This window comes from Scomber japonicus, chromosome 7, assembly GCF_027409825.1.
Source record: "Scomber japonicus isolate fScoJap1 chromosome 7, fScoJap1.pri, whole genome shotgun sequence".
NCBI classification, from domain to species: Eukaryota; Metazoa; Chordata; class Actinopteri; order Scombriformes; family Scombridae; genus Scomber; species Scomber japonicus.
The window spans coordinates 32,373,227-32,393,831 of record NC_070584.1 but is presented as its reverse complement, the minus strand read 5'-3'; the positions used below and the strand labels follow the sequence as shown (position 1 = coordinate 32,393,831).

General features: G+C 39.8%; 1 protein-coding gene across 1 annotated transcript; it reads left to right on the top strand.

The window, feature by feature from the left end:
* The first annotated feature begins 5,103 nt into the window (after positions 1-5,103).
* On the top strand, positions 5,104-19,961 carry LOC128362323 (interferon-induced protein with tetratricopeptide repeats 5-like). Its single transcript, XM_053323064.1, has 4 exons — positions 5,104-5,533; positions 5,610-5,903; positions 8,458-8,608; positions 18,647-19,961. Exons 1-4 carry the CDS (start codon positions 5,104-5,106, stop codon positions 19,959-19,961), a joined length of 2,190 nt encoding a protein of 729 aa, XP_053179039.1.
* Positions 19,962-20,605: the final 644 nt, after the last annotated feature.

The following is a 20,605-nucleotide window of genomic DNA, read 5'->3' as shown; positions in this document are numbered from 1 at the left end:
TTATAGTTGCATTTAATTCTATTCGACTTAACTTCTGATATGAATCTCGTCATACCATTTCTGTACTGAGGTATACGTGTCATCAGCATCAGACTTTCAATACTGAATATCCACTATATTTTATGATCCCATTTTTATTTGACTTTTCTTTGTTGGTCATTTATTTTCCCCCCAACATTATACAATTTACTGTGTTGACTTATAATATTTTTATGTAAGCAATTTGAATAATTGTCTTTAAATCACCAAATAGATCTGGATTACAAATTCTAACTAGATGTTATGTGTTAACAACAATTATCAACATGTATTGATAGTCAGGAGCACAAATGAACACTAATACATATTTTTCTTGCAGTAATCATTCCTCTTGTCCATACTGACCATTGGAAGATCCCTTCATAATACACTTACAATGTAAATGATTGGGGACAAAATCCAGAGTCCTCATAAAACATGTATTTAAAAGTTTATGTGACGTTCATACAAAGCTTCAGCTGTACAAATGAGTCAAATCAAGTCAATACTTTTCAAAGTTGTACAATCTGTACAGCAATACAACATCATTTGTTCATGGATACTTGATTGGAATGAAGGAAAACAACATTTAAAAACCATTGAAAGAAGAGGACTCCCTCTCCTAGGACAAACAGACAGATGTTGTGTGTTCAGTCAGACAACTGAAGCTTCATATTATCTTCAGATAGACTTAAATACATTTTAGTTTCCATTTCATTTCCCGTTTCTGAATATGTGTCTGTAAGTTTCTATTGCTGAGAAATCCCTCTCTCTCTCTCTCTCTCTCTCTCTCTCTCTCTCTCTCTCTCTCTCTCTCTCTCTCTCTTTCTCTCTCTCTCTATGTAAATCCAATGAAAGCATGTTTGCTCAACACAAGTGGTGAAAAGAAAGTGACACACCTCTGTTAGAGTTATAAGTGCTCCTGTCGGATGACAAACTGGGCGTGTTGAGTTTTGACTGAGTGATATGATGCTCAAAGCTGATTTAATTGTATATATATATATATATATATATACACACACAATATATGAATATACTCAACAGCCACTTCAGTAGGTATACCTGTGCAATCTAAAGCAATCCAATACAACAGCTCGGCCATAAATTCTACATTTTCGGTTTTTGCTGACATTGTCAGAAAGGTGATAATTCTACTTAATGATTATTACAGAGGTCGTAATAAGTGGTAGTGGTGTATTAGGGTGCAATATATTGGTGTTCCTAATATTTTGTCCACTTCATGAACATATTTGAGGGGGTTAAATCCAATGAAAGCATGCTGGATGGGATCCAGCTTTTTTGCAACATGATTTGCTCAAGAAGTTGTATGTGGTACCAGAAACACAAGTGGAAGTGAAACTGTGTCTTTTTCCTGTTAGAAGAAAGTGACACACCTCTGGTAGAGCTATAAATGTTCCTGTCGGCTGACAAACTGGGTGAGTTGAGTTGAGTTTTGACTGGGTGAGTTTTATTAAAATAATTCTGAAATTTTATTGATATGATGCTCAAAGCTGATTTAAATTTTCATGAATTGAATGAAATTGTGTTTTCATACCATTTATGATAGTTATAATAATATCATTGTCATAGACTCATGGTTTTTGGATACTCTGTGTTTTCTGTTCTCTTGGTTCCCTGTGCATCTGTTGTCCAGTCCTTTTGATTATTTGGTTTATGTTTATTCATATTATATATTATATAATTATTTGTGTTGGTTTGAATGACTCACCTCATTCTCTTATTAGTTCTGTCAGTATTTAAATCTTGGTTGGATCCTCTGTTCAGTTCAGTCCATGCTGTTCATTTTGCTCTGGTTTCATCTGGTGATCTGTTTTGCTCAACTCAGCCAGCTTTTATTTTGCCTGATCCAAATGATCCAAATGAATAATCTCTGCATTTCAGTCTACCTGCTCCACTAGTTTGTCACAATTATAGTTACCTTCAATTCTATTCAACTTAACTTCTGATGTGAATCCTGTCGTCTTTTTATACTGAGGTGTAGGTGTCACCAGTATCAGACTGTCACTATTGAATGTGTACCATGTTTTATGATCCATTACTAATTTAATATTTGTATGTAAGCGACTTGGATACATTTTTATCACCAAATAGATCTGGATTACAAATTCTAACCTGCTGTTTAATGTTTGTTTGTTTTATATACAGTGTATTTTATTACAGCACACTTTATTTACCTTTTTTTTTTCATTTTCTTCAGATGACAAAGTTGAGAAAAAAAGAGTTGATGGCTTGTTAAACTGTGTATTGCGCTTTTTGACAGTGAGAAATGTAATGACTTTTGTAAGAAGAGAAATACAGTTCCTTCAGTATGTAAACGTTTACCATCACTTCCTCTTTTTAAACAGGTGTGTCCTGTAATCTGCAGATTTACTCATCATGATGAAGCTGCTCTTGTCTCTCACTCTCATCTGGACTCTCTCCAGCACAGGTAACCTCACTCACTCTTAAAACAGCATTTCTGCAGGTACCTGTCATGTAAGCTAGTTCATCATTCTCCTCACTTTTACCTCTGCTGTTTGTCTGCCAGCTGCTGACTTTTGTTCAAGTTCAGGTTCATCATCATTTCATTTGTTTGTTATATTATCTGTACAGCAAGAAAAGAAATCTCCAAGCTAACATAAAACCAAGAAGAATATACTTTATCAATATAAGGAAGAAACATCTTTTATGGGGACAATTTATTTGGTTTATTTTGTCTTAAATAACGTTCTGTCATTGTGTGATGTAATTTGTGGTCAGATTAGCTTTGTATACTGTATCTGTGTTTATATAACAAACAGGATTCATGCTGATTGTTTAACTCACCCTGATTTATTTCATAACTTGCAGCTGAAGCTCTTCAGTGTTGGCAGGGTGAAGGAGATACAAAGGATTTACGTCCATGTGCCTCTACTACTGAGTGGTGTATCACTGTTGCCTCACAAGGTAACTGTACAAAGTGTGAAAATAAATGTGATTGTTCCTTAAATTCATTCACTTATTCAATTCTAAATGGGATTTTGTGTTACAGTGTTTGGTCTGATTTTCACTTTACAGGAACTGAGAATGGGACTCTCCATCAGATCACTGCCAGGTCCTGTGTGCCACCCCCTCCTAACATTGAAGGAAAGCATGCATTTTCATTCAATTTTGGATTTGTGGCTGAATCCATTCATGTGTGTAACAAAGATGGCTGCAACAGGGAAGACATACCTTGTAAGTAAAGAGAAAGGTTTCCCTTTTTAAAGACACTAAATCACATTCACATGTAGTATCAGTCTAATGTTGGTCACAGTGAAGAAAAATAAGTCACTTTGTGTCTTGTACATTTTCTGTCATGTCTCCTGTTCTGTTTCAGACCCTAATGATCTGAAGAAAAACAACCTGCAGTGTTTCACCTGTGATGATCTATCTTCTGCTGAGTGTAAGAAGACAGTACAGTGTAAGGGAGACGAGGACCGCTGCTTTAATGGGACTGGTGAGCCCTCATGATCATTTTATGTCTCAAAACACATTATTGCTGCTTTCAAAGTGTCAATGTCCTGCTGATTAAACCTTTTTGAAATTTAAAAAAAGTATTTTGTCATCCACAGTGCAAGGTCACGATCGTGCAATAGTTCATACCTTTGGATGTGTCTCTCGATATCTTTGTGAACATCTTTCTGACTTGCAGCTCTTGCCTGGTGGCAAGTTTATTCAACCACCAAAATGTTGTGGAAGCAGCTTCTGTAACCATCCTGGTCTGTCAAACTGAATGTGATGACTTTGCTGTTTGGACTCATTACCCTTATCTGCTATTAGAACAAAGAGAAATGAACAGAATAGCCCAAGTGTAGTGTGTTAATAAGCCAAACACATCTATTACCTTCTCATTCATTTACACAGTGAGATGTCTTCAACAGTTTGAATGTTTTAGCTTGGTGAATAATTATTTTCACCATAACTGCAGCATCCCAGTAAAATAAAGTTAGCTCATGATAATATGTCTGATTCATAGACAGTAACAAAATCTGTTTACGGTCCAGTTCTTCTTCTAGTTTGGACTCATACCGCTCTACCAAACTCACTGTACTCTTTAGCAGTCAGCTCCCCCTGCTGTCCATAAGGTGCCTCTGCACCCCAGCTGTTTCAAACCCTCCCTGCAGCCTTTGGGGCCATGCCTCCTTATTTACATACAGCTTGAAAAGCAATATAAGTCTTTCCATTTAATATTTTCCATTTTCCATTTTGATTTTCATATTTGATGTTTTTCTGTTGTTGTTTTGTCCACTGTCATTTTCAATGTCATAATTACAATTTAAGTTTTTCAGTTTAAAGGTAGAATATGTAGAATGAGCAGAACAATGCCATCTAATGTCACGAGATCGTAGTCGCAACAACCAAAAAGTAATTCCAGCAGTCGAGTTGCCAGGTCCGGTGCCGGATTTTATTTTAGCTCTAACTCTGTAAATATACCACTTTATCCACATGTCTAACCTTTTTAGGCGAGAAAGTAGCCATTTAGATCCACAATGTGACGCTAATTTGTCCAAATAACATCTGCTTAAAGTTTTGTTCCTGCGAATTCGGAGCCACTCAAGTTAGCCGTAGCGAGTAACGCACTTCCGGTCATTTTCACAAAATAAAACACCCGTTGCCTTTTATTATTAAGAAAACCATAACGATAGAGTTGGTGCTTTTATTTTGAAAACAGGAAGCGAACATACCCTCGCTGTAACTGACTTGAAACCACCGAGGTACCTTACATTGTAACGCCAGCGGGAGTAGCAGCAATGTCTCTGCATGTACTGCCTAATCCTAAGCACCGATTGGCTGGTGTGTGGTGTCGTCAGAAGCAGGAGAGGCTCACGGTCGTAAACATCTAGTCACGAGGCACGGAGAGGGACGCACATGTCGTCTTTGTGAGGTGGCCGAATCTAAGCTCCATGACATGAGACAATTTAATGCAGATAACTTCTAGACAACCTGAGGATTGTAAAGTTACTTCAACTTCTTGGCTTCAAACTGCCTTTAAATAAAGTAACCTAACAGAAAAGCAGTCTTCATTACTTGGCTGCTGAAATGAACAAAGACCCTGCTATCACGATGCATTCATACGCTCGTAAAGCATTAGAAAATCAACTTGAAGTTTTGGATGGATTAATCAACTCTGAGAACCCGACACCAATATGTGAGGGAAGTGTTGAAGGCCGACTGCCGGGCAAAAAATCAAAGACGCTGGCCAGCGAAGGAGACACACAACAAAATGTGTCAAATTCTGCTTTAATGAATGTAATGGAAAGAATAGAAAAACTGCAGGAGGAATCCCTCAGAAGACTACAATCGCTAGAATCTACGGTTCAAGATAACACACAAGCAATCAGAAGTGCTACCGACTCACTGGAACAGCTGGGGAAACAGGTGGACGATGTAACACTGCATGTGGACTCCTTGCAGAGTCAAGTTGAAACACTGGAGAAGGAAAATGCTGTGCTTCGAGAATCTGCAAGCTTACCAAAGAAGATGGAACCTCAGAGTGGCTGGGATCCCAGAACACACTGGAGAAGACATCAAAAAAACGATCATTGACATACTTGGCCTGGTATCTCCAGACATCGCACAACAGCTGCACTTTTCTGTGGATATTGTCCACAGGCTTGGTCCCCGCTCAGCCGACCGTCACTCCAGCCGCCGCATCATTGTGCAGTTTCTATCTCGCACACACCGGGATAAGATCTGGAAAGATGCGCGAACCTCTAAGCTACTCAAGGAAAGGAAGATCCAAATCTTCGAGGACCTGACTCCAGAAACGAAAGATGCAAGAAACAAGCTGTGGCCGATGGTGGAGCAAGCCAGAAAAGAGGGAAAGCGAGCCGGCTTCAGAGGTGCATGTGCCCTCATTGATGGTAAAACAATCACCGTGAATGACCTGAAAAATGACATTTAATCAGTAGTCTGAGCACGTGTTGCACAAAGGAAAGTTAAATTATGAGTTTCCTCCTTTAAATTTAAATTTGTCACAGCATAGTTTGATTTACTTATATTCACCTTACTACTACGACTGCTACTCTTGTTTTGGGTGTCGTTTTTTGCTACCCCAATTAGCCTATTAATTTAATTTATTTTATTTTAAAATAATCTAGCTGTTTAAACACAATCTCAGTCAAGGACACCTTTATCCACTCCATACTTTATTTCCCCCCCTTATAGCTCTTAAGTTATCTCCCTACATATAATGGATGGATGGATAAATAATGAACCTTTTTTTGTACTTAATAGGCTACTGGAAGTGTTCTCTTACATCCTGTTGAACTAAAATCCTCATAGTTGAGATGAATTGGCTTAGGTAGCAAAAATGTTTCTCTTCTATCATGTAAAATATGTCATGGATGCTTGGAATTTTAGTATGCACCCACCATATGAGAGGTGTGTGTGTGCGTGCCTTTCTTTTTAATTTTAACACAAGGGGGTTCATGCATTTTTTCTTTGTACATGTATATTCTATGTTTACTAACTGCAGGAGAGTTAGAAATAAAGGCCCTAATTATGATGACAAACATTAAGACTATGTCGAGCTCTCTGAATTATCTGTATAAACTTCTAAAATGTCTTTATCAATAGTGTCACTTAATACCAGAGGCCTGCGTGACAACTTAAAACGCAAAGCCCTGTTTTTATTTATCAAACAACAAAACTCTGACTTCTGTTTCCTACAAGAATCCCACTCAGTTATAGATGATACCAAATTTTGGAAAAATCAGTGGGGAAACGACTTATGGTTCTCGCATGGTTCAGAAAGGTCAGCAGGAGTAACTTCCCTGAAAAACAAATTTGAAGGGGCTATTTTACACTCTGAGAGTGACCCAAATGGCAGATTTGTTATACTAATTATAAAGTGTGATGATAATATAGTCCTTTTGGCTAATGTATACGGCTATAACACCAAAACTGATAATGATTTCTTATTTGACACCTTAGGATCCAGTTTCATATCCTGGTTAACCAAATACCCAAACCTGCTTTTTGCTGTTGGTAATCGCCGGAACCTATACTGGAAACTCAACAACTCAGTCTTAAAACATAAAGTGGTAACAGAAAGGATTAACTTTCTCATAAGGTGTTACTGGCAGAGGGCTCTGCGAGACAAATGCTTCCAAAAAAACTGGGAACTACTGAAATTCGAAATAGCAAAATACTTAAGACAGTATGGGTCCACCTTAGCCAAAATAAGAAAAGAAAAAGAAACAGAAGTGATTACTAAAATTTCCACTCTCACCCAGCGCATGCCTGAAGACTTAACAGAGGATGACAAAAAATATCTAACAGAGCAGCAAATCAAGCTAGATGAAATATACAGAGTCAAAGCAGAATGTGCTTATGTGAGATCCAGGAAGCAATGGCTGGAAGAAGGGGAGAAAAACACAGCATACTTTTTTAGGCTGGAAAAGTCGCGTAGCAGAACGAACTGCATCCAAAAACTGAATATAGATGGAGCTGTCACAGATGACCCTCAAATGGTATCTAACCACTGCCTAAGGTTTTATAGGAACCTATATAAATCACAGTATGATGAAAATGCAACAAAACACTTTTTTGAACAGCTTCCTCAGCTAAAACCTATTAGTGGTGCCCAAAGGGACCTCTGTGACAAGCAAGTAACTTTAGAGGAAGTCAATTTGGCGATTCAGCAACTTAAATTAAACAAATCTCCTGGAACTGACGGCCTGACATCTGAATTCTACATAAAATTCCTCGATAAACTCGCCCCCTTCCTCCATGGCATGATTTCGGAAAGCATCCACAAGCAGACTCTTCCTCCCACCTTATATCAAGGGCTCTTAACACTCATCCCTAAACCTAACAAAGACTCACTTCTCATTGATAACTGGAGACCAATCTGTCTCCTCAATAACGACTATAAAATCTTAGCTGGAATCTTAGCCAAAAGACTCAAAGCAGTACTGGATGACATTATTGATGAAACTCAAACAGGATTCATGAAGGGCAGACATATATCAAATAACATAAGACTTGTCCTGGACCTCATTGACTATGCTGAATACTGCCCTGATGATAGCTTTATTTTGTTCTTGGATTTTCGTAAGGCATTTGATACCATTGAACACAAATTTATGTTTCAGGCTCTTCAGGAGTTTGGTTTTGGAAAGTACTTCTGTTCAACAATCGAAACCATATATAAGAAGGCAAACTGTTCAATAAAAATGCATACAGGCACTTCTCCACGTTTTGATTTAGGTTGTGGAATCAGGCAAGGTTGCCCTGTGTCTCCATATCTATTTCTAATATGTGCCCAACTGCTCTCTGATTTTATCAAACAGAGTCCCCTTAAAGGGATCTCCATAGCAGACAGGGAAATCATCATCAGCCAACTAGCAGATGACACTTCATTATTCCTAAAAAATGCAACACAGGTCTCAATTGCTGTTAATCGAATTTCAGTTTTTTCCAGAGCATCTGGACTTCAGCTCAATCTGAACAAATGCGAACTGCTTCCAATCAAAGACTGCAGCAGCACATCCATCTGCAATATACCGGTAAAAGATTCTGTCACTTATCTGGGAATCATCATCAACAAAAACGCAGACAGCAGGTGCGCTATGAACTTCAATTATATCATAGAAAAAACATAGAAAAAATTCAACTCCTGGCTCCAAAGAGATCTGTCTCTACAGGGCAGGATTCTTTTATCTATAGCAGAGGGCTTATCCCGACTCACCTATGCAGCAACATCTCTGGATGTAAACAAGCAGACTACTGCACTTATTGACAAAACTCTCCTTAACTTTGTATGGAAAAACAAAATTCATTATATTAAAAAATCAACTTCATTGAACTCTTATGAAAACGGAGGTTTTAACCTTCTTGATTTTTCCACCCTGAACAACACATTCAAAATCAACTGGATCAGACAATTTATTAGAGACCCAACATCAATCTGGAACTTCATTCCCAATTACATATTCTCTAAAATCGGTGGCCTGAAATTTCTGTTATTCTGCTCTTACAATATTGAAAAACTTCCTACAAAATTAGCCAACTTTCATAAACAGATACTTCTTTCATGGTCTTTGGTGTATAAACACAATTTCTCACCCCACAGATATTATATTTGGAATAATAGGGACATATTATACAAACATAGATCACTTTTCATAGAGAACTGGTTCACCCATGGCATAACTTTAGTCAGTCAGCTTTTTGGATCAAACGGCACACTGTTATCATACTCAGAATTCATAAACAAATATACCTTTCCTGTACCTCCAAAAGAATACGCAATTGTGTTTGATGCAATACCTTCTGGTGTAATTATGCTGTTTAAAAATGTCATGATACAGGAAACAGACCCTTTTCCTCCTGTACAGACAGAAGTTGGTCAACTTTGCTTTTCAGGAACAAGGAACAATAACCGAACAGTACGATCTCTATTCCAAAAAGAAATAATCAGCATCCCTAATGCCGTCTCATACTGGAACAATACCTTCACTAATCTGGTTTGGAAAAACATTTGGTCTCTTCCTCACAAATTTTTCATCACAAATAAAACGAAAGAAGTATCCCTCAAAATCATACACAGAGTCTATCCCACTAACTTATTCATGCAAAGATATAAAAAAGACATCAGTGAACTCTGCTCCTTCTGTAAACAGGCTCCAGAGGATCTTCATCATCTCTTTTGGTCATGTCCCCACCTGCAGATTTTTTGGAGAAATGTCACTACTCTTATCCATCAACATATTGAAAAAAACTGTGTTCTGGATTATCAAAATGTATTGTTTGGTTTTCCATTAACCCCACTACCCCAGGCAGACCAATACTACATAATTAATTTAATATTATTTCTAGCCAAAACTCACATCCATAACAGGAAATTCAATAATCAAATACCATGTATTTACCATCTTGAAGGGGAAATCAGGCAATACATTAATACAATCAGCCAGTCTGAAAACAAAAAAGCCTTAAGAACTCAACAAGTATTTTGTTTGTTTCCATGTTTTTGAACCAATGTGGCCTATCAGACATGTATTCTGTTTTTTTTTTTTTTATCCTGCACGCTATGTTCTTGTTGTCTTAAGTAACTTTCCAATCAATTTGATATCTGACTTTTGCATGTAACCCCCTCACTCTTTGTTTGTCGATGTCCACTGTGTGAGATAAATAAAATAAAAAAATAATAAATAATAAAAGTAAACATCTAGTCACGTGTACTCTGAGATGGACGCGCAGGTCAGGAAATGACGTAAACGGACCGTATATGGTTTGTTATTTGTGTTATTACATTAGGTGTTGGACTAAATACATGTTGACATATTGAGGAAAGTATTTCGGTTTTATGGAAACGGATTTCATATTTCACAAGAATGGATACTTGGCGAGCTGTACAGTAAGTCCTGAGTCATAAGATGATCGTTGTGGATAAAGGGAAGACTTAGAAGGTATGTAGCATTATAGCTGTTAGCTTACTTTAGCTGAGTTGCTAGCCGAGCTAACCGCTAATACTATTACGGCTGTGAGCAACCATATAAGTCGTGAGTGGTCTTGAATGAATCAGAACAATCTAAGCTTTCCAACAATGTACGGCATGAATATATATGTTTAAGGGTTGGTGTTTAAAACATTCAGAAGAACGTGTGGCTACCTCCTAACATCCGTCCCGTCCCGTGAACGGAACAGCGTGCGTTAAGAGGTTAATGATCAAATATCAAAATCCAAATGGCGTCAGAAAGTAAACCCACTCTCCACATTTCCATTGCTATCGCTCTGATACTCCATGGTACACAAACAAATAGCATCTCATATGAAAGCTAAGACCCGGGCGAGTTCAACAGTACCACTATTATTACCCTCCGACACAAACTCAGTGAACCAGCAGCCAAACAATACAAAGGTAAGCAACCACTTATTTATAGCGAGTAACAGATATTCTGTCTTACCTTCGAAGTTTTGTGATGAAAAGTTGTATCTGAGAGCAAAAAACGCTGGTTTTAGTAAGTCCAACACGGCTCTGCTTGTTTACAACTCCATTTCACCCAGTGCCAGCCTACAGTAGCTGCACCGGAACAACAGACAACCATGGCAACCCGCACTTCCGGTCGCTAATTGGCTGGTACAATGTACACAGAAAGTCATTGTCGAACCCGTCAAAAAAATGTAAAAATATTAATTCAGACTAAATATTTTTTTTTATGGAAAAGCAATACTTTCATTCTGTACCCCTCAAAACGCCCCGTGGGTGTATTATTTTTAAAAAAATATAGCTTTTAATAAATATTCTACATATTCAACCCCCATATAATTTCTAGAAAATCAAATTATCATAACATTTATATAATCATAAAACAACTATAATAATTAACCTTTTAATTTTTATCTCTTTTAATTTGATGTTATCCATATTTTGGATTTATATGGACTACATTTTGCATAAATTCCGTGATTCCCAATGTGTTTTGCACACCTTTTCAGATCACTGTCAATCAAATGTATGATAAGTTTTTGACTGTAAACTCTCAATAAATAATGCATGTACTCGTTTGACCTTTGATGGTTTCTATTATGTCATAATTATTTACTTTTATAGAGAAGTAATTAAAGAGTAGCTTGATACAAAGATGAAAAGCAATGTTTCTGCCTGTCTACAGAAAAGCTTCCAGTCTGCAGTGCCCTGAAGGAAAGTGACGTAATTGTGTTGAAAATGGTTCAGTGTCTGGAAGCTTTTGATAGTTACATTGTCGCCATCTGCTGGCCAGTTGTTGGCATTTAATTTATAACGGTGGATTAAATCTGAGACCATGAGGAAGCAATCTTAATTCAACTGGTTCAACTGCTTTCATGATTGTTATGCTGTTCAATAAAGTTTACATCATAAAACTTTTCAACAGAGTGTACAGCTTTGCTTTTTAACAATGTGGCAGACTGAGAAGCGCGTCCCACATTCAACACCAGCACAATCTCTGTGTGACACATCAGATACAGTTTAGAGTAATCTTGAGATTTTTGACAAGGGGAAGCAAGGCATCAGAAACATCTTGTAGTGATACATTTGTGATTTATTGCTTAATTGCTTTATCGTGACTGACACACCCTGAAGTGTACGTCTTCATTGCTACAGCAAGGTGAAAGGTTAAAACCTGACTTTGGGGAGTTATATTGATCAATGCTAGATGTTATGTGTTAACAACAATTATCAACATGTATTGATAGTCAGGAGAACAAATGAACACTAATACATATTTTTCTTGCAGTAATCATTCCTCTTGTCCATACTGACCATTGGAAGATCCCTTCATAATACACTTACAATGTAAGTGATTGGGGACAAAAGCCACAGTCCTCATAAAACATGTATTTAAAAGTTTATGTGAAGGTTATACAAAGCTTCAGCTGTCCAAATGAGTCAAATCAAGTCAATATTTTTCAAAGTTGTACAATCTGTACAGCAATACAACATAATCTGTTCCTGGATACTTGATTGGAATGAGGGGAAAAAACCTTTAAAAACCATTGAAAGAAGAGGCTGTATGTTCAGTCAGACAACTGAAGGTTCATATTATCTTCAGATAGACTAAAATACATTTTAGCCAAAAACAACGACTGTGGATTTTGTCCCCGATCACTTCCATTGTTAGCCTATTTGGAGGAGATCTTGTAATGAACAAGAGGAATGATTACAGTAAGATGAACCTATTTCAGTGCTTATTTGGGAAGCTGACTGTTGTTTTGAGATATACTTGATGTTAATGCAGCCATGACTGATTACCATCTATACAACCAACCGTGTACCGTATGAGGACATTGTGAAAGACAGAAAACATCCTGAGACCTAAATGAACCTGCTCATAATTATGTGGATTGCTATAAAAACTTCTATAAAAAAGAAGTTTCCATTTCATTTCCCATGAAATCATCTGAGCCCCATACATATCTGTTGACTCCTACTTCTGTATGATGAACATGTGTCTGATAGTTTGTATTGCTGAGAAAACACTCTCTCTTTCTCTCTCTCTCTCAATATGTAAATCAAATAAAAGCATGCTGGATGGGATCCAGCTGTTTTTGCAACATGTTTTGCTCAGGAAGTTGTGTCAGACCAGAAATACAAGTGGTATTACTGTGTAAAGAAAGTGACACACCTCTGATAGAGTTACAGTATAAATGTTCCTGTCTGCTGACAAACTGGGTGTGTTGAGTTTTGACTGGGTGAGTTTTATTAAAATAATTCATAAATTTTATTGATATGATGCTCAAAGCTGATTTAAATTTTCATAAATTGAAGGAAATTATGTTTTTATACTATTTATGATAGTTATAATAATATCATTGTCATAGACTCATGGTTTTTGGATACTTTGTTTTCTGCTCTCTTGGTTCCCTGTGCATCTGTCCAGTCCTTTTGATTATTTGGTTTATGTTTATTCATATTATATATATATATATATATATATATATATATATATATATTAATCCATTCTTCTTAATTAATTCAGGTTTGCAGTTCAGTTTTGGTTGGATTGTCAGTTCAGTTCAGTCCATGCTGTTCACTTTACTCTGATTTATCTGGTGATTTGTTTTGCTCAACTCAGCCAGCTTTTATTTTGCCTGATCCATCCAAAAATAAATAATCTCTGCATTTCAGTCTACCTGCTCCACTAGTTGGTGACAATTATAGTTACCGTCAATTCTATTCAACTTAACTTCTGATGTGAATCCTGTCGTCTTTTTATACTGAGGTGTAGGTGTCACCAGTATCAGACTATTGAATGTGTACCATGTTTTATGATCCAATATTCATATAACATTTTTATGTATTTTTAAATCACTAAATAGATCTGGATTACAAATTCTAACCTGCTGTTTCATGTTTGTTTGTTTTTTATACAGTGTATTTTATTACAGCACACTGTATTTACCTTTTTTTCAATTTCTTCAGATGAAAGAATTGAGTAAAAAAGAGTTGATGGCTTGTTAAACTGTGTATTGCAGGTTTTTATAGTGAGAAATGTAATGCCTTTTATAAGAAGAAGAATACAGTTCCTTCAGTATGTAAATATTTACCTTCACATCCTCCTTTTAAACAGGTGTTTCCTGTAATCTGCAGATTACCTCATCATGATGAAGCTTATGTTGTCTCTCACTGTGTAAGTTTGTATTGCTGAGAAGTGCATCACATTCAATAACAGTCCTCCATAAGACATAATTTACAGCAGAAGTTATACATTCCTGATTTTATATTGCTGCACCCAAAACAAAAGTGTTTATAAAGAGCAAAAACTTCATTAGAGAACAACTGAGTCGAGGTAACAGCTACATGATGAGGTGAGTGGCTGCTTCTGCATTTTTTATTTATAATCAATATTTTGTATGTGTTAAACAGAATGAATACAGTGTAATTAGTTTATTATCAATGAGCTCTGCATTTCTTCCGCCTCTCCTTCTTTCCATTTTTCAGCTCTTCCCCATCTGTCTTTTTTATTTTGTCATTATTTTCTCCCTTATCCATCCTTCTAGGCTATATTTTCCTTTCACTCTTATTTCCTCACCTCACACCTTATTCCTGTCCATCTCATTGTCCTATGACTCCTGTTTCCCTCTCAATTGATTTCATCCATGACCTACATTTTCCTTCTTACCCCACCTTTCACGAGCAAGGAACACATCACCAACGAGATACGTTTTAACAGATTTATTGACAGAATTTGAATGAATTGTGTGTTCTTGATGCGGAACGATTCTTGATACGGTGATTCTTGATGCGGTGTGGGGAGGTCGGACGAAGGATCCGCCGCTGCGCCCGGGCAGTGACGAACCCCCAGGAACCTATAAGAGAGGAGAGAAGAACAGAAGAGAGGGCGGGGGGGAGGGAAACTCGAAAGCGAGAGTGAACGAGGGGGACGCTGTTAGGTCTGTTTATATAGGAGCCGGAAGGGGTGTAATTGGTGTGTGTTCCCGCTCCTGAAACTGCGCTTATCAAGCTTCGATTCACGAGCAAGGAACACATCACCAACGAGATACGTTTTAACAGATTTATTGACAGAATTTGAATGAATTGTGTGTTCTTGATGCGGAACGATTCTTGATACGGTGATTCTTGATGCGGTGTGGGGAGGTCGGACGAAGGATCCGCCGCTGCGCCCGGGCAGTGACGAACCCCCAAAAACCTCCAATTATTTGAGACGTGCTCGTGCGGATCTTAGATCGTTGAGTCTGAGCAGATATAGCTGTGATACGTTAATGAGCGTGAATAGTGAGAGTCCAAGATACAAGCAAGACGGCACGGGTCGAAGTGTGATGGTGACACAGTGAATTCTGAGCATCCAAGGAAACTGAAGATGCTATATGAAATATGGAATATGAACCTCGCTTTGAGGGTCAGGGCGATGTGAGGAGTTTGGTATCCTCAGCGAATGGTGTGTAAGCAAGTGGACAGCAGATCGGCGGTAAGAGAAAGCCGTTTGGCTGGTTCTTGGCTGACGAGACCAGCGAGAAGTGACTTACTTGGGGATGGTTTATGGCTGGACTGGGATTACCTATGATTAGTTTGGAGAAAAACTAGTACCACTGAAGTAGATTTGATAGTAGGTGTTTTATGTTCATGGCAGAATGAGCATAGGTGATGTAGCAGATGACGGTGGTGAGATAGAACGAGGGGGAAATGATGTTGTGTCGGTCATGAAAGTGTTGGAGCTATCCGAGCTGTCCAGTAGTAGGAGAGTGTAGAAGATAAGCTGTTAATATTGTAGTTTGGATTTCGAAGATCAGGAGTATTAAAGATGGATTTACAGATTGAAGTCAGTGCAGAATATGGAGGAACTGGAGTCGGCAGCGGTTTGGCGTGCAGAGCCAGTTTCTGAACTTCTGGAACATAAAATGAGAGAGAGAGAGTCAGCGATGGTATTGTGGTGGCCTGGGACGTGGGCGGCACGGAGGATATATTGGTTAGTGATGGAGTGCCACGTGAGCGACGTATGAATGGCGTGATTGAAAAGGAGTTGGAGCGACCTTGGTTAATGATTTCAACGACTGAGATTATCATAGTGTATAAGAATGGATTAACTAGACTATTCGTGTCCCCATAGAACAGCGGTGGCTACTACGGGGGTAGATTTCGAAGAGGCGGAGGAAGCGACCTGGCAATTGTCCATGGTTCTGGGGGCCATTCTGATGCTAACCATCTACCGTTGTAGAAACCCCCAAAATCAGCAGAAAGGAGCGGCATCAGTGTAGCTGGATGTCAAGGGAGTTAGTCAGCTGATCATCATAAAAGAAGGAGATACCGTTCCGGCTAGAGAGGAGATGGAACCACAAGCGAAGCTCGGCGAGACAGGATTGGTTCCGTGACAAGGAAGACAGAAGCGACAGGACGATACGATAGCGCGTCGATAATGAAATAGTTATGGTGGTGAAATAGGACGACATATATATGTTACTTTGAACGTGTGACAGGGGCATTGATAATGAAATGGTAGAAGTGATGAGATAGGACGAAGTGTAGGTTACGTTAAACATATGAAAGGGGCGTTGATAATGAAATGGTCGAAGTGACGAGAGAGAACGACAGGTAGTTTACGTTAAACGTGTGAAAGGGGGTGGTCTCAGCTGGCCATTTGGCGGAGAACGATGCATCGTTCTGTCTGATGAGGTTGCGGGAGTAGCACTTGGGGGCAATGACATCCCGGTGTCACAGCCCGGGAGAAATGAGCTGCAGGGATCAGTGTAGTCAAATATGGGTTATCCTGGTACCTTGATGATGAGACAGCGGGGCGCTGGAAGCCCGGGGGCAGATGTTCCGGTTGGAGCAGAGTGCTGGCAGCTCTCGGTGCCAGGAGCCTTGACTAGAGCAGACTTCTATGGCAACTAGAGCAGGATGTCCACGATAAAAGCTGCCTGCTGTCGAACTAGGCGAGCCAAGGTTGGGTTGAGTAAACGGTGGGGTCACTGACATCAAACATCCTGGCCGAATTGAAGTGGTGCAGATGTAGTGAAAAACAGCAGGGGTCATTGGCATCCTGGTGCTGATGTTCTGGCCTAAGCCGAGTGCTGTGATTGGAATGAAGGGACGGCAAGGGTTGTAGGAATCCCGGTGCCCGATGTTCCTGTTGGAACAAAGTGCTGTGGTTGGACAAATAAACAGCATGGGTTGCAGGCATCCCGGTGCCTGATGTCCATAACTAAGCAAGTGCTGCTGTTAGATTTAAGGAAATAGCATGGGTCGTAGGCATCCCGGTGCCTGATGTCCCTGTCTAAACAGGCGCTGTGCTGCTGTTGGATTTAAGGAAACAGCATGGGTCGTAGGCGTCCCGGTGCCTGATGTCCCTGTCTAAACAGGCGCTGTGCTGCTGTTGGATTTAAGGAAACAGCATGGGTCGTAGGCATCCCGGTGCCTGATGTCCCTGTCTAAACAAGCGCTGTGCTGCTGTTGGATTTAAGGAAACAGCATGGTCGCAGACGTCCCGGTGCCTGATGTCCCTGTCTAAGCGAAGCGCTGGGGTCGTAGTGAGGAAACGCCATGGTTGCTGGTATCACTGTGCCCGATGTTCCCGTCTAAGCAGAACACTGGTTGGAGTTAGAAAACCACGTGGGTCGCAAGCATCCCGGTGCCTGATGTCCCTGTCTAAACGAAATGCTGTCTAAATGAAATGCGTGGCTGGAGTAAAGAAAACGGCATAGGTCGCAGGCATCCCGGTGCCTGATATCCCTGTCTAAACGAAATGCGTGGCTGGAGTAAAGAAAACGGCATAGGTCGCAGGCATCCCGGTGCCTGATGTCCCTGTCTAAACGAAGCGCTGCGGTCGTATTGAGGAAATGGCGTGGTTGCTGGTATCACTGTGACTGATGTTCCGTCTAAACAGAACACTGTGGCTGGAGTAAAGAAAACCGCATGGGTCGCAGGCATCCCGGTGCCTGGTGTAGACGACTAAGCGAAGTGCTGCTGTTGGATTTAGAAAACAGCATGGTCGCAGGCATCCCGGTGCCTGATGTCCCTGTCTAAACGAAGCGCTGCGGTCGTATTGAGGAAATGGCGTGGTTGCTGGTATCACTGTGACGGATGTTCCGTCTAAACAGAACACTGTGGCTGGAGTAAAGAAAACTGCGTGGGTCGCAGGCATCCCGGTGCCTGATGTCCCTGTCTAAACGAAATGCTGTGGCTGGAGTAAGAAACCGCATGGGTCGCAGGCATCCCGGTGCCTGATGTCCCTGTCTAGGAGCGGCTCTGCGGTTGGAGTGAGGAGACGGCAGGGGGTTTATGACTCAGACAATATAGAAGCAATTTCAAAACTCGAAAGCGAGAGTGAACGAGGGGGACGCTGTTAGGTCTGTTTATATAGGAGCCGGAAGGGGTGTAATTGGTGTGTGTTCCCGCTCCTGAAACTGCGCTTATCAAGCTTCGATTCTTCTCACCTGCTTTCCTTCCCTCCCTTTCCCTCTGTTTTTCCTCATCCTTTCCACTATCCACTCCTTCCTTGTGTCATTCCTTCCTGCATATTCATCAGTCTCTCCTCCATTTCTTCCTAACTGATTTCCTTCTTCCATATGAGATGAACATTGCTAAGGAGGTCTTGGATTGAAGCATATTACCATACTGCATATGTGTTGTGTGATATTAGTCATTTTTCCTCTCCATTAGTGCTGCTCAAAGTCAGACAACACTGGAGGCCAAACTTGGGGCCCTGCAGTGTCACTTCACCTGGGATCTGGACCCCAGCAGGTCCAAACTGTTCTGTCTCAGGGACATGCTGAAGGACATCGGCACTGAGGAGGGAAACAGCTGGCAGGGTCACATTTACAACCTGCAGGGGTACATTCACTACCAGCTGGGCTTCACTGAAGATGCCCAGTGTTTCTTCAGCAGGGCTGCAGAGGCCTTGCACCACATGAGAAACACCGGCTCAGATGAAGGTCCCTGGTTGGTGGTGAACTACGGGAACCTGGCTTGGTTGCACCACCAGCTGGGAGAACAAGCAGAGAGTCAGACTTACCTGTCAAAGGTCGACACCCTGCTGAAAGAATACCCATCTCCATCAGAGGATGAGCTCCATCCAGAGATCTACGCTGAAAAAGCCTGGACCCTGATGAAGTTTGGCAGAGACAAAACGCTGCTGGCTGCAGATTACTTCGAGAGAGCCATCAGGATGCAGCCGGACATAGTGGAGTGGCAGACCAGTCATGTCATGGCTTTGGTGAAAGGTTGTGGGCACCCTGACGAACCACTGGAGGAAAACATCCTGGAGAAAATAAAAATTGCCAAAGAGCACGATCCAGACAACTTGTACCTTGCTGCTCTGTACCTTCAGGAACGTGCAAAGAAGGGAAGAAAAATTGAAGATGAAGTACGTGAGTTGGCCGAAAAGGTTTTGAGAAAGCCACCAAGTAGCTACAGTGGTATAAGACCATTACTAAAACTGTACAGAACGTATATATCTAAAGATGAGGCTATTGATTTGGCAGAGGAGGCTCTGGAAAGACAGATAAATCCAGATAAACGTCATCTCAAGTGGTGTGCTGCAATCTGCTACAAAAGGAGGATTTATTCAGACAAAGACAATCCCCTGGAGCCAAAAAAGATAGACAGAGCAATCAGTCTCCATAAAGAAGTGATCTCTCTTTATCCTGATTCTTCAGTTAAAGTAAAAATAGCTCTCGCAAACATATATGCAAAGTTGAATCATGGCCAGGATGATGCTGACCAGATTTACCAGGATCTGCTAGAAACTGATCTGGAACCTGCAGACAGACAGATACTGTATAACTGCTACGCCAAGTATTTGTACTTTGATCGAAAGGAAAGCTACAAGGCAATAAAATATCACATGATGGCAGCAGAGATACCAAATCAATCTGGCTATCGTGAGAGCAGCATCAGAGAGCTGAAGAAGATTAAAGGAAGAAGACACTACATGTGTGGAGAAATTGATGAGTTTCTTGCTAAGCTTCAAGACTAAGAGCCAATAATAAAGAGGAAACATTTACTGCACTTTAACTGAGCAACATTGTGTCTAACTGCAGAAAAATGTTGATATTCATACCACAAAAAAAATCTGTACATACTCATTAATCTGCATACATATTATTCAAGTGCTGATCAAGTGTGTATGGCTGAATTTATCTGTTTTTATCACTCAGATGTTCTTTTGGTTCCTTTCATGCACCCTTTACTCAATGTCTTTATATTTTTTCTGAGGTTATTTACAACCTTATAAACACTTCCAGGTCAACTTGAAGAGATTCTGTGCCACTGTAAGTTCTCCTACATGCTTGAAAAGGGAGGAGCACTCATTTATTTGCAATATGTGATCTTACCACTAGATGCTGCTAAATCCTACACAATGGTGTTTTAATGCTGTATCCAGTCAAGAGGATTGTTCTCAATTATTGATTATGGTTTCTCTTTTTTTTGGTTCTGTTCTGGACTGTACTAGCATTTTGTGTATATGCGATATCTTTAAAATAAAAATAAAAATTGAAAGTAATGGATACCTTGACCATCTTTTCAAAGCACAAAGTTGTTTCTTAACTATCTTAACTTTTAAATTAAAATTACATTTTATTCCAGGCAGAGAAACTATTTTGATCTCTTGTTCATTGA

Bases quoted from the DNA above. Each gene is read 5' to 3' on its own strand.
- LOC128362323 (XM_053323064.1), top strand. From the start codon at position 5,104: ATGCATTCATACGCTCGTAAAGCATTAGAAAATCAACTTGAAGTTTTG. The intron at 5,534-5,609 runs GTGGCTGGGATC...TGGTATCTCCAG, and splicing joins AAAGAAGATGGAACCTCAGA to ACATCGCACAACAGCTGCAC. The intron at 5,904-8,457 runs GTAAAACAATCA...ATCGAATTTCAG, and splicing joins TGCATGTGCCCTCATTGATG to TTTTTTCCAGAGCATCTGGA.